The sequence below is a fragment of the Lichenostomus cassidix genome, unplaced genomic scaffold (assembly GCF_008360975.1).
Source record: "Lichenostomus cassidix isolate B80296 unplaced genomic scaffold, HeHo_3.0 HiC_scaffold_47, whole genome shotgun sequence".
Taxonomy (NCBI): Eukaryota; Metazoa; Chordata; class Aves; order Passeriformes; family Meliphagidae; genus Lichenostomus; species Lichenostomus cassidix.
Window position 1 is genome coordinate 2194471 of NW_028147553.1, and position 13582 is coordinate 2208052.

General features: G+C 52.0%; 1 protein-coding gene, 1 long non-coding RNA gene and 1 other non-coding gene across 38 annotated transcripts in view; 1 reads left to right on the top strand and 2 right to left on the bottom strand.

Moving 5' to 3' along the window:
- LOC146422092 (uncharacterized) overlaps nucleotides 1-13582 on the top strand; it is a 540861-nt gene that overhangs the window by 519672 nt on the left and 7607 nt on the right. For 2 of the 36 annotated variants that reach the window (XR_014848333.1, XR_014848331.1), the window contains exons 3-11: nucleotides 7072-7208; nucleotides 8628-8808; nucleotides 8897-9008; nucleotides 9117-9158; nucleotides 9252-9313; nucleotides 9400-9435; nucleotides 9537-9651; nucleotides 9733-11575; nucleotides 11748-12489. Coding sequence is in view for 2 of the 36 variants with exons in the window: in XM_085046736.1 (XP_084902862.1) it covers nucleotides 9139-9158; nucleotides 9252-9313; nucleotides 9400-9435; nucleotides 11511-11575 (183 nt within the window). In the remaining 34 variants the exon portion in view is untranslated. Of the gene's footprint in view, nucleotides 1-3952; nucleotides 3975-5405; nucleotides 5495-5691; nucleotides 6974-7071; nucleotides 7209-7742; nucleotides 8284-8627; nucleotides 8809-8896; nucleotides 9009-9116; nucleotides 9159-9251; nucleotides 9436-9536; nucleotides 9652-9732; nucleotides 11576-11747; nucleotides 12505-13582 lie in introns of those variants that run through there. The other 34 variants (XM_085046736.1, XM_085046737.1, XR_014848354.1 and 31 more) reach the window with 33 other exon arrangements.
- LOC146422097 (uncharacterized) lies at nucleotides 197-625 on the bottom strand. The gene is made up of 2 exons (XR_014848377.1): nucleotides 521-625; nucleotides 197-327 (listed from the first exon to the last, which is right to left on the bottom strand). It is a non-coding gene; the product is annotated as an uncharacterized LOC146422097 (long non-coding RNA).
- Nucleotides 2576-2766, bottom strand: LOC146422098 (U2 spliceosomal RNA). The gene has a single exon (XR_014848387.1). It is a non-coding gene; the product is annotated as a U2 spliceosomal RNA (small nuclear RNA).

Consider the following 13582-nt stretch of genomic DNA (forward strand, 5'->3'; position numbering starts at 1 on the left):
CTCAAGCACTGACCTCTAAATCCTTCGAATTTCCCCCAAATATCGCTCCGATGATGCACACGTGGCGGTGCTCTGGGTCTCTAATACGCATAACCCCGCCGCTCCGGCCGGCCGCGCGGGAAGTTCGTGAGGCGCTGGGAGCTCCGGGAGAGGCGGAAAGGCTCGGGAGCTGCACGAGTTTTTCCATGGATTCTGCGGCTCGCAGCAAGGGCTCGGCGCGGCCAGCGGGGCCGGACAGGCCGGCAGAGGCACGGCGAAGGTGCCGCGCTCGGGCTTTTGGCCGCTCGGACCTCGCGGTTGGATTTGCCGAGCCGGGGCTGAGAGGAGCTGCGGGGATTCTTGTGGGGAAAATGGGGACAAATGGGGAAAAATGGAAAAAAGGTCTTTTTGGGGGACTCAGGAAAGGCTTAAAACCCCATTTCCCCCGCGCCCCCCGCGCACCGAGGCCTAAAATCCGAAAATCCCCCAATAAAGCTCTCAAGATGCCATTCGCGCCGCTAAGGAATCGAGTTTGCCTGACAGACTTTCCTCCGCCATGATGCCGCCGACCGCTGCGCGCAGTGATCTAATTTGCATGACCGGACCTCTTTTCCCAAAACGCCATTCATGCGGGATTGTGCTTTAATTTGCATAACACCGCCCCTTTACCCGCACCACAATTCGCGCCGCGTTTCAACTAGTTTGCATAATCCCTCCTCTTTTTCCCAAGATGCCGTTAGAGCATGGGGGTAATTAAAATTAGCATAACCCCGCCCTTTCCTCCCACAATGACTTTCGTACATAGTTAGTCAAAATTAGCATAACCCCGCCTCTTTTTCCCAAGATGCCATTTTTTGCACTACATAATTCAAATTTGCATAACCCCGCCTGTCATTCCCAAGATGCCGTTCGTGCATGAGGTAATTAAAATTAGCATAACCCCGCCTTTTCCCCCATGATGCTTTTCGCACATGAGGTCATGCCGATTTGCATAACCCCGCCCATTTCTCCCAGGATGCACCTCGGGCATGAGGTCATGCCGATTTGCATAACCCCGCCCATTTCTCCCAGGATGCACCTCGGGCATGAGGTCATGCCGATTTGCATAACCCCGCCCATTTCTCCCAGGATGCACCTCGGGCATGAGGTCATGCCGATTTGCATAACCCCGCCCGTTTCTCCCAGGATGCACCTCGGGCATGAGGTCATGCCGATTTGCATAACCCCGCCCGTTTCTCCCAGGATGCACCTGGGGCATGCGGTCATGCCGATTTGCATAACCCCGCCCATTTCTCCCAGGATGCACCTCGGGCATGAGGTCATGCCGATTTGCATAACCCCGCCCGTTTCTCCCAGGATGCACCTCGGGCATGAGGTCATGCCGATTTGCATAACCCCGCCCGTTTCTCCCAGGATGCACTTCGGGCATGAGGTCATGCCGATTTGCATAACCCCGCCCACTTCTCCCAGGATGCACCTCGGGCATGAGGTCATGCCGATTTGCATAACCCCGCCCACTTCTCCCAGGAGGCACCTCGGGCATGAGGTCATGCCGATTTGCATAACCCCGCCCACTTCTCCCAGGATGCACCTCGGGCATGAGGTCATGCCGATTTGCATAACCCCGCCCACTTCTCCCAGGAGGCACCTCGGGCATGAGGTCATGCCGATTTGCATAACCCCGCCCACTTCTCCCAGGAGGCACCTCGGGCATGAGGTCATGCCGATTTGCATAACCACGCCCCCCGCCGCAAACCCCGCCGATAGCCTCCTCATTTGCATTTCCCTCACGAGGCGCGGCTCGGGCCCGGCCCGCTCTGCCGGGCGGGTTCGGGACAGCGGGGGTCGGGGGATCCCTCGCCCCTTTCTGGGGCTTTTCGGGGGCGGCAGAGGGACCCTCGGGGCTGCGGTAAGAGCAGGGGAGGGGGGAAATCCCGGGGAGGACACGGGGAACGCCCGAAAATCCCCCAAAATTGTCGCATCGCCCCCAAAATTCCTGAGGAAACAGGGGAGGTTCCGGGGGGGCTTCAGGGAATTTTCCGGCTTTGGGGACTCCCGGGATCTCCTAGGTCACCCCCAGGACCTCCCGGCCGCCGCCGAAGCGGCTCCGATGAGGTTTTGCACGTTTTTTACCTCACAAATAAACAAAATCCGTGTTTTTAAAAAGAATCGAGATCTTTATTTGCATCGTAGCAACATCCGCGATCGAAGAGCTGCAAAAAAGAGACCCGCGCGGCTCCCCGCCCCGCTCCTCACCTCCCTCACGGATTTATTTGGTAAAACTGCCCAAATCCCCTGCCCGATTCATTTAAACAACATTATTACCCTTTATTTCCCTCAGAAAAAGTTTAAACTCACCCGGAAAGCGGCGAAATCACGGAGTTTAACCCAAAATAGTGCGCGCGGGAGGCGCCCCCATGTCGCGGCACCTGCGAGGGGAGAGGGGAGGGAATCACGGCCGCCCGAGCCTGGCACCAGCTCGGGAGGCGGAGAAGCCCTATTTCAGCAGAAAAGGGTGGGCGATAGTGCGGGACAGCTTCGGCAATTGCCACTATTTCTGATTTTAATCTGTTTTTAACCCAGCAGATGTCCCCGGCGGGGGTGTACCGTGCCCGGAAGCACCGCAACACCGGGACAACGCACGGATCGGAGAGAGCAAGCTCCACATCCAACTCCCGAGCACTAAATTCCGTTCACTATAAAGTCGTCTCATCGAGCACGTATTAAATATTAAACTAATACCAACCATCACTACACTTAGTCTTGGCCAAAAGGCCGACAAGTGATGCCCGTTGCCCCCCGCGCTCCCGACCGGACCCAGATCGCCTCACGCATAAGTCACGGCGACCATTTCTCCACTCTCCAGCTCTTTCGCAACTCTTGCCGCGCCCTTTCCCGTTTGCCTGCCGCCCTTTCCGCCCGCGCTGCTGCGGCGCTGAGCCTTAAATCCCCCAAAAATTCGTGACCGCGCCTCAGTTTCCCGTGGTGCCGTTCGCTGAGCGAGTTTTAAAATTTGCATAGCACCGCCCATTTCTCCCAGGATGCACCTCGGGGCATGAGGTCATGCCGATTTGCATAACCCCGCCCATTTCTCCCAGGATGCACCTCGGGGCATGAGGTCATGCCGATTTGCATAACCCCGCCCATTTCTCCCAGGATGCACCTCGGGGCATGAGGTCATGCCGATTTGCATAACCCCGCCCATTTCTCCCAGGATGCACCTCGGGCATGAGGTCATGCCGATTTGCATAACCCCGCCCATTTCTCCCAGGATGCACCTCGGGCATGAGGTCATGCCGATTTGCATAACCCCGCCCGTTTCTCCCAGGATGCACCTCGGGCATGAGGTCATGCCGATTTGCATAACCCCGCCCATTTCTCCCAGGATGCACCTCGGGCATGAGGTCATGCCGATTTGCATAACCCCGCCCATTTCTCCCAGGATGCACCTCGGGCATGAGGTCATGCCGATTTGCATAACCCCGCCCATTTCTCCCAGGATGCACTTCGGGCATGAGGTCATGCCGATTTGCATAACCCCGCCCGTTTCTCCCAGGATGCACCTCGGGCATGAGGTCATGCCGATTTGCATAACCCCGCCCATTTCTCCCAGGATGCACTTCGGGCATGAGGTCATGCCGATTTGCATAACCCCGCCCATTTCTCCCAGGATGCACCTCGGGCATGAGGTCATGCCGATTTGCATAACCCCGCCCACTTCTCCCAGGATGCACCTCGGGCATGAGGTCATGCCGATTTGCATAACCCCGCCCATTTCTCCCAGGATGCACCTCGGGCATGAGGTCATGCCGATTTGCATAACCACGCCCCCCGCCGCAAACCCCGCCGATAGCCTCCTCATTTGCATTTCCCTCACGAGGCGCGGCTCGGGCCCGGCCCGCTCTGCCGGGCGGGTTCGGGACAGCGGGGGTCGGGGGATCCCTCGCCCCTTTCTGGGGCTTTTCGGGGGCGGCAGAGGGACCCTCGGGGCTGCGGTAAGAGCAGGGGAGGGGGGAAATCCCGGGGAGGACACGGGGAACGCCCGAAAATCCCCCAAAATTGTCGCATCGCCCCCAAAATTCCTGAGGAAACAGGGGAGGTTCCGGGGGGGCTTCAGGGAATTTTCCGGCTTTGGGGACTCCCGGGATCTCCTAGGTCACCCCCAGGACCTCCCAGCCGCTGCCGAAGCAGCTGTGATGAGGCTCTGCATCTTTTTCACTTTACAGATAAACAAAATCCGTGTTTTTAAAAATAATCGAGATCTTTATTTGCATCGTAGCAACATCCGCGATCGAAGAGCTGCAAAAAAAAAAGCCGTGCGGCTCCCCCACCCCGCTGCTCACCTCCTTCACGTGTTTATGTCATAAAACTGCCCCAAATCCCCTCCCCGATTCATTTAAACAACATTAGTATCCTCTATTACCCTTATATAAATCGGAACCCCCCTCAGAAAGCGGCGAGATCCCCGAGTTTAACCCAAATAGCACGCAAAAGCACGGGGGAAGCGCCGCCATTTCGCAGCACCCTGCGAGGGGAAGGGAGGAGAGAATCACAGCCGCCCGAGCTTTGCAGCTTCACAGGGGTCGGGAGAGCTGCTGTTTACCTTTAACTATGGATAATCACGTTCACTTGGATTTAAATGTGTTTTTAACCGACCAGAGGTCCCCGCCGGGGGTGCACCGTTTCCGGAGGCACGGCAATACCGGGACGAGCGCGGAGCGGAGGAAGCAAGCTCCGGATCCAATTCCCGAGCCCAAAAATCCGTTTAATATAAAGTCCTCTCATCGACGACTTGTTCCCGCGTTGTTCCCGAGCTCCTCCCACGCTGCATTCCCCGCTGCCCTGCCCGCGCTTCACAAGCACAGAGCCCTGGAAGCCCGCAGATCTGCACAGCCACCCTTCCGAGCAGCCCCTTCGTGCTGTGACTGTTGAATCTGCACAGCCCCGCCCCTGGCTCTCCCTCCCGTCCGCATTCGGGTTCCGCCCCGGAAAAGAGGGGACGCCGGAGATGCGCTGGGGCCGCGGTGGCACTGAGGTGAGGTTTGTACGGAGCGATTCGCGTGTTGAACACAGAGAGCACGAAGCTCCGTGGGGGAGTTAAGAGGAGCAAAAGCCAAGGGACAAGCTCGGGAGCGGCCGTGCGGCCACGGGGGCGGGCGGGGGCGGAGCCGCAGCCGCCCGGTGCGGGTTGTGTCCCCGGGGGTAGGGGCTGCGTGTCTGTGCATTGTCCCCAAAGGCGCCTCCCTCCCCGCGCCCCGCTGAGCCTGCTCGGGTGTCCCAGCGGGGTCCCTGTCAGGGACTCATCACCTTTGGTTATTCTAAGGTGTGTGATGAATAGTGTATAGAAGTGGCAGCAAGATTTTTCGTAGTTGTAATTTATTTGTGTTTCAGGTGTGGAGTGTGTGTCATTGTTTTATACTTTTTAGCAGTTTCCATGCGAGGATAAATGCAGTGGAAAAAGGCAAATGAAGGCAAGAGGCTGGACTAGGATGGTGCAAGCCCAGGACAAGCACAGGTCAGAAAATAATTAAAACCCCAGGTTATAAAAACAGCAAAGTAAAAGGCCCTGGTAAAAAAAACCACAACTAAACAAAACCCAAACCCCCTTTAAAAAAAAACAAACAAAAAAACCCAAAAAAATCCAAACCCAAGCCCAATCATAAAGTGACCAAACAAAAAAAATACCAAAAAGGCCCAAGCCAACCAACCAACCAACCATCCAACAACAAAAATAGTAGAAAACCAGAAAAACACAAAGACCCCCAAATCAAAGAAAAACCAAAACCAATCAAAAACACTCCAGACCCACAGCAATACCCCCACCCTCACCCCCAAAATAATAAAAAAGCCAGCTTAGAAAAATACCAAAAGCAGCCTACAAAAAACTAGGTTCCAAAACACCAAAAAAAACCCAAAAAACCAAACCAAACCTGATTCCAAAATTCCAGAATTTCCAAATAATAGAAAATCAAATTTGATAAAATCAGCAAACCAGGTTGCAAAATGGCAGTTTGAAAGTACCAGAACAGCAAGTTGCAAAATGGCAAAATAACTGAGTTTTAAAATGCCGGGACACCAAGTTCCAAAATGCCAATGGAATTGTATTTCAAAACAGTGGGGGAGAAGGCTGGTTATTTTCCACAGGAATGAAAGCCCGGCACCCCGGTGTTTTAGGGGCAGACAATAGGCTGTGTAGGGGAGGGAACAAGCAGCAAGACTTTTGTCCACTTGATCCCCCCATTCCAAGGAGCAGCAGGTGCTTCAATCCATACCCCGGTACCAGAAGTCTCATACAAGAGCAAGCTTTGCACATTCTTAACCCCAATACTACACAAAAGTATGTTGTTTTTCTCCCTTTTTTTAAATAATGCATAAGACCCCAATTAGAGATCCCAATAAGAGTCACATGAGTCCCAATGAGTCACACATTGATATCATTAGTAATCTTCCCCACCCTACTTAGTCCCATGTGGAATACTACTTATCAATTATCAAGGAATAATTCTGCAAATTAGCAACACGTGATTCAACTAACACAGGCAGGTGTGCTGCTAAAACACAAAGCTGTATTTGTTACCGGCTTTCTGGCCTTTTACTTGATGTAGCTGCATTAAAAAATAAGGAGAGTCATCTCCCTGAAGAGTTTTCTTCTCTGTCAAGCCTTTTACTCACCATAAATGTAAGTCAGAGGAGCCAAACAGCTGCATCTCCTCTGAGGGCTTTTAGAGCAGGTGGTATTTACCTCCTCCCTTTTCTCAGGGCTGCGGGGAAGGAGAGGTGGGCCCAGGCAGGGGTATATTAAGCACAGCCTTTGGCAAAGAGGTTCATTCCCTCTCTGGGGTTTTCAGGGGTCAGAGCTGTGCTCTCATTTCAACGAAGGGGACCTTTGAGCCCATCTCAGTTTTTTTTTTATTGGGTGGTTTTGGCACACAAAGCAAGAGAGGCTTCAAAGACACGGTGAGGAAGATAGCATTGAATATGGGGAGTATTTAAGGTGATGATTTTGGGTTGCACACTCAGGGCCTGTAAGGTGCTTTTGTAATTTTGATATTTAAGAAATGTTGTGATTTGTTTTTTTTTTTTTTTTTAAAGGAGTATTGGAAGTTGCTGAAATTGCAGATTGTGTCAAGTATGATAGTTGAAATTATCTCAGCCGATTGATCATGTCATAAAAGGGACCTGGCTGATGTGAAAGATGACATCCAAAGCTGAGTCTTCCAGTAAGTAAGGTGAGGATTGTTATAGAGAGAAGGAGTGTGAGCAGGATACGGTGTTAAGAATTAGAGGGGGGTGGGATGGGGGGGGTTGAAGGCACTAAAGTTGTGTATTGATTTTGGTTTTCTTTATCATAGGCGACTAAGAAACTAAGTGACCATCACGGGGCCTTATGAGAGGGCCGAGCTGGAGTCCTTTTGTGTCCAGCGTGGATTGACGTTGCCAGTCACGGAAAAGATAAGTTGTGGGCCATGACGTAGAGATAGAACAATAGCAGGGTAGCAGGCTGGAAATTGCTGGGAGAGATGTAAAAAGGAGCATGGGAAAAGAGATTCCTCTAAGGCACCTGTTAGGACAGGCAGAGTCAGCAGCTGTATTTTGATTGCAAGCATAGAGTGCGCAGGGCAGAGCAGTTCCAGTCTCTGTCATGTTGTCTAGCGTCTTTTGTCATGCGCCATGTCTTTGGGCTCTCTCGCATCAATCGTCTCTGCCTTTTACCTTCAAATGGCCTTTTTGAATTTTACCTTCAATGTCGGCCGTCAAGTCTCAGTTCTGAAATATTTGCACTTCTTGTCTTGATGCCGGTATCATTTGTTCTTTTATCTGTCTTCTTGGTTTTGTCTTGCAATGGCTTATTAGAAATTTGGAGTTGGATGTGGTTTGAGGCCTCATTACTGGCTGTATTGCCATCCATCCTTTCCAGCTGTGAGTTGTAATGTCTCGGAGCTTATAACGATCTGGGGAGCATTGTGAACATAGCATCATGTTCCAGCCATCTTGGTCATTGTGGCTGACAGTTCTTATGACAGGTTGCTGCGTTACAGTCTTTTCTTTCGCTCTTTAGAGTGTTCTCGGTGCGCCGTTGCCATACCATTTGTTGTCTTTTGTGGCATCATCTCGATCCTTGACATCCTCCGTTCTCTGTGCACCGTTGCCATAGCAGTTATTGTCTGTTTTGGTGTTGTATCGGTCCTCGACATCCTCTGGTCTCAGTGCGCCGTTGCCATAGCATTTGTCGTCTTTTTTGGCATCGTCTTGATCCTTGACATCCTGTTGGCCAGAGCCATTTTTTATCATCCTTGCGTCACAGTATTTGTAGTATAATGTGTTTTGTTTGTGTCAGTGTTTAGACTGGAACTGCTCTGCCCTGTGGAAGAGACCGGGAGTAGGTGGAGTAGAGAAACTTGGCAAGTAGTCTGTTGTCTTACTTAGCCATGAGAGCCACAGCTTGGATAGAGCAGCTGTGGCCGGTTCACGCAGGGTTTGGGGGAGAGGGTGGGAGCGCTACAGCAGCATCTTGCAGTTTGTTAGTGATTTGTCTTAATGCATGCAGTTGTTTGGTTGTAGGCATTTTGCATTGAGAAATGAGAGCTTTGGAAGGGTTAAGCTTTCCTTGTGGTTCTGTGTGACTTTGACAAATCATTCTTTTCCAGAGGCAGAGGAATAGGATGTAAACCCGACAGGAATGGAGGAGGCCAGAGGAGAACAGTTACAAGGCAGGTTGGCATCTGGTACCCAAGGGATGGCTGGACGTTTGGCTCTACATTTATGGCATTGTGGCCGGTTGTCGGCACAGGTGGGGGTCGATGAGCTTGATGAGTGCTGGATAGCAAGGTGAGTATTGATTCCTGAACAGAACTAGATGCTGCCAGAGTTGTATTAGTGATGAAAGTATAAGCATCTTTTTTTTTTTTTTTAACAGGAGGTTTGCAGCATTCACTGCTCTTGTACAATACAAGAGAGACCCTTGAGGAAAGCGGTCATGGTCAAGCGGTTTCAGATGGAAACTATCACAGCAATGTGATGCCGTGTCAGTACGTGCCTTTCAATGCCATTTTGCCACTTCTAGCCTGGGAAGGGCTTTTTGGGAGAGGTGTAAAAGGGTGGCTGTATGGCAGCATTTTTTCAGTCTTTATTTTAAGGATGTAATGGTGGATATCAGGAATGAAGGTTGATGGAGGGAGGTGAGTAGTGACTGGCAGACAAAGTGAGTTACTATTGCTGGAGTCTTAATCTGTGGTGCAGTTATAAGCATCCATTGTATTTTTGCATTGTAGGCAGTCCATTTGCAAGATATCCCGGCTCAGGATGGCAGAGAGCAGCGGGGTGCAAAGCAAAGGTGTAGATGTGGCGTACTTGAATCAGAGCGGGGATGTTTTATTTTCTCAGCGTGTGAATGTGTTGTTTTGGTTTGTTTCTTTGCAGGTGCTGCTGCCACCCCACGTGTGCCGAGGAATAGAGGTGAGTTTGGTGAATCGGTGTTTATGTGGGGTGACTAATAGGTGAGTGCCATGTGGCAGCGTGCTGAGCTGTAAGCATGCATTGTTGTTCGTGTGTTTTAGGCAGTCCACTTGCATTATACATGTCAGTGTATAGTTATATCAGTGTATAGGTATGCTTTGGTGGCAAGCAGATGGACCTAGATGGATGTGGTTTGGCAAAGGGTGAGGATTTGTGGTGAGGGGGGGGAGGCGAGGAGGAGGAGGAGGGAGGTTGCAGTGAAGTTTCAGCAAAGTGACGTGACTGTCTCTTCTTAAGCCAGGTATGCCCCGGGATGACAGCATCAGCCTCCGAGCGTGGCCAGAGCCTTCGTCCTGAAGAGCCAGGCATTCTTAGGAGGCAGCAAGTAGAGGGACCGTTTGGTTTTGGCTGACGTGCCAGTAAGCTGACACATTGGCTTTCTTTCTTGTGGCTGACCAGAAGAGAACAGCATGATGATGGCAGGAACTTCCAAGACGGTGAGGAGGCGTTCTTTGGCACCCGATGTGGATGGACATCCCTGGAAGGCCAAGAGATAAGTTGAGGGCTATAAGGCACATAGAGGGTGGAAGCCAGGTGCCGGGCTGGGAACTGCAGGGAGGGGTTTTTGCATTAGCTTTGGAGATGGGGATGTGGAAAAAAGGGCCCCTTAGGGCACATAAAGGGAGAGCGTGACTTTTGATTGCAATGCAGATGTGTGCATGGCAGAGCAGTCTCGGTGCATGTCATGTCACTTGTGTAATGTGCATTTGATGTCTTCCACGTGTCTTACGTCGCATACATTCCACCGTACCCCTCTGAGGGGATTCTTGAAATGTCTGTGCCGTCCTCAGCATCTCCGATTGCTGCATTCCTTGGCCTGGTGCCCATATCTTTGAACCTTTGTCTCCCGAGCTCGGGTGTGCACAGGAAAGACATCTCTTTGGAAGCGTCGAGTCAGATGCCTTTTGTGATCTTGTTCTGAGCTGTATGAATAGCTGTACATGGCAACAGTCCATTATAGCAGGCTAGGATTTGTAAGAACGTACGGTCGGAATCTTGTCTCTATCCTCATGATTCCTGGGCATCCGTCTTTGCTGTTCTGGCGTGGTTGTCATAAGGTGGTTGTGTTAGCATCTTGTGGCAGGGTTCTTTGGGCCTGGTTGGCTTGCCATCAGTCTTACCTGGGTCATGTCCTTGTGCATCGTCTTGATCCTTGCAGTCATCTTGCCGAGAGCTTTTTTGTCATTGTCACATCCCCTTGTTGCATGTGGGTCTAATGTTTGTGTACGTGTGTGTTTTGCCTGGAACTGGTCTGCCCTGCTGTGGGGTGTGGTGTGTAGGTGTAACAGGACTAAGGGTGTAGTGTTCATTTGTTGAGTGACTTAGGGAGTGGAGGCCATGATTTTGCAAGCATCCCCTACCTCCTGGTGACCGGCCTTCTGTGTGTGATGTTTAGGAGAGTTGCCAGCTGGGGATTTGTAATTTGTGGTGTAGGGGGTAGTAAGAGTGTAGGTGTTATGTGTAGATTGAAGAAAGATGTATGTGGGTGTTAAGGTAGCATGTAGCACTTTGAGTTGTGTAATGAATGTTTCAGATGCAGGTGGATGAAATGGGTGTCACAGCGGCCCATACTGTGAGAGTCTGAGGGGGTTTGCACAGGGAGGTCAGTCAGTGTTTGTGTTTGCAGGGGAAGGTGACGTGGTGATTCTGTTCCAGGGTTGCTCTTAGCCTTTTCCTTTTTTTTTCTTTTTTTTTTTGTTTTGTTTTGTTTTTTTTCTTTTCTTTAGGAAGTAATGGTGGATGTGAGCAGTGAAGGTTGATGGAGTGAGGTGAGCAGTGCCTGGCAGACAGAATGAGTTTGTATTGGTGGGGTTTGAATTGGTGGTGCAAGTGTAAGAATGCATTGTAAGTTTTGCATTTTAGGCAGTTTACTTGGAAGATCCCTTGGCCCAGGATGCTAGAGAGCAGTGTGGGTTTGTAACCTGAAGGTGTAGATGTGATCTAGTTCAGTGAGGGTGGGGAGGTTGTAGTTTCTCAGTGTATGACTGTGGTTTTTTTGCTTTGTTTCTTTGCAGGTACCACCGCTGTGCTAGGTGTGCTGAGGAACAGAGGCCAGGGTGTGAGTTGTCATCTAGGCAGGGTGAGTAACAGGCAAGCAGTGTGTGGTAAGCATCTTGGCTTTCATTTTGCATGCATTGTCCATGAGACTCTGTATTTGGATGAAGATTTGAGATGAGCTGGGGCAGAGTTGGGGAGGAGCCTGGGGATGGCTGTTGAGGGCAATAGTCCCGTTTTCTGTTTTGTTGTGTTAGGTACTATGAGCAGGTGTGGAGTTGAAGTTTGGAAAGGTGAGGTAAGTGATACCCGTTGTCAGTGAAGAGGGAGAGGGGTGTTGCAGAAGGGGTCTCTTTTGGGATATGTCACGGCAGTCTGAATTTTCCTTTGAACTGTTGCAGGCACCGAAGCGGACCAGAAGGAACACAGTGCCATCCACGGTGTCGAGGATGGATTGTGTCTGCTTGTGTAGTGAAAGGTAAGTGTGAGGAGTGGTGGTTGGGAGAAGTGAAAAAGCTTTGTAATGACAGGAGGCAATTTGAAGTTGGGTTAGAGGAGAGCAGTGTCGTGTGACAGGCCCTTTGGAAGTAAAGGGAGAGGTTTTCTCTTCAGCATCAGGTGAGCCTTTGCTGGGTAGGGCAGCTCTGAGCCACATCCCTGTTCTCATGAGCTTTTTGTCATTGGCCTTCTTTGAGTGTAGATGTTATCCTTTGTGTCAGGAGCGATCGGCACGGTCACCTGGCATTCATTGTCTCCTTCTGCAGGCCTGCTGAGGTTCTTGAGCATGGTCTTAATAAGTTTGGCAGTAAGTTGTGGTCAGGATTGAGTTTTCATTATCATGTGCTATTGCTGTGGAGGCTTCTTTCCTTTACTGTCATCAGCCTTTGGGTCATCTTGCAGTAGGAATCTTGCTGAGGAGTTTCAGCCTGTGCCTGTGTCATGTTCTGTGTGTCTGTGTGGTGGGGTCGGTGTCCAGTGTGTGTCCATGTGGTGGGGTCAATGTCCAGTGTGTGTCCGTGTGGCGGGTGACCGTGTCCGTGTGGTGGGTGTCCGTGTGATGGTGTCCATGTCCAGTGTGTGTCCGTGTGGCGGGTGACCGTGTGATGGCATCCATGTCCGTGTGGTGGGTGTGGGTGTCCGTGAGATGGGTGTGGGTGTGTGTGTGGTGGTGTCTGTGTCCGTGTGGTGTGTGTCCGTGTGATGGTGTCCGTGTCCGTGTGGTGTGTGTCGGTGTGATGGTGTCCGTGTGGCGTGTCCGTGTCCGTGTGGTGGTGTCCGTGTCCGTGTGGTGGGTGTCCGTGTCCGTGTGGTGGGTGTGGGTGTCCGTGTGGTGTGTGTCCGTGTTATGATGTCCGTGTCCGTGTGGTGTCTGTCCTTGTCCGTGTGACGGTGACCCTGTCCATGTCCAGTGTGTGTCCGTGTGATCTTGTCCGTGTCCAGTGGGTGTCTGTGTGGTGGGTGTCCGTGTGATGGTGTCCGTGTCCGTGTGACGGTGTCCGTGTGCGTGTGATGGAGATGTCGTGTGATGGTGGGTGTCTGTGTCCGTGTGAAGGGTGTCCATGTGATGGTGTGGGTGTCCGTGTGGTGGGTGACCGTGTCCGTGTGATGGTGACCGTGTCCGTGTGGTGGGTGACCGTGTCCGTGTGATGGTGTCCGTGTCCGTGTGGTGGGTGTCTGTGTGATGGTGGGTGTCCATGTCCGTGTGGTGGTGTCTGTGCGGTGGGTGTCCATGTGATGGTGTCCGTGTCCAGTGGGTGTCTATGTGGTGGGTGTCTGTGTGATGGTGTCCGTGTCCGTGTGATGGTGTCCGTGTGATGGTGTCTGTGTCCGTGTGGTGGGAGTCCGTGTGATGGTGTGGGTGTCCGTATGGTGGTTGTCCGTGTCCGTGTGGTGGTGTCTGTGTCCAGTGGGTGTCCGTGTCCCTGTGGTGGGTGTCCGTGTCCCTGTGGTGGGTGTCCGTGTGGTGGTGTCCGTGTCCGTGTGGTGGGTGTCGTTGTCCGTGTGGTGGGTGTCGTTGTCCGTGTGGTGGATGTCCGTGTGGTGGGTGTCTGTGTCCATGTGGTGGGTGTCCGTGTGATGGTGTCCTCGTCCG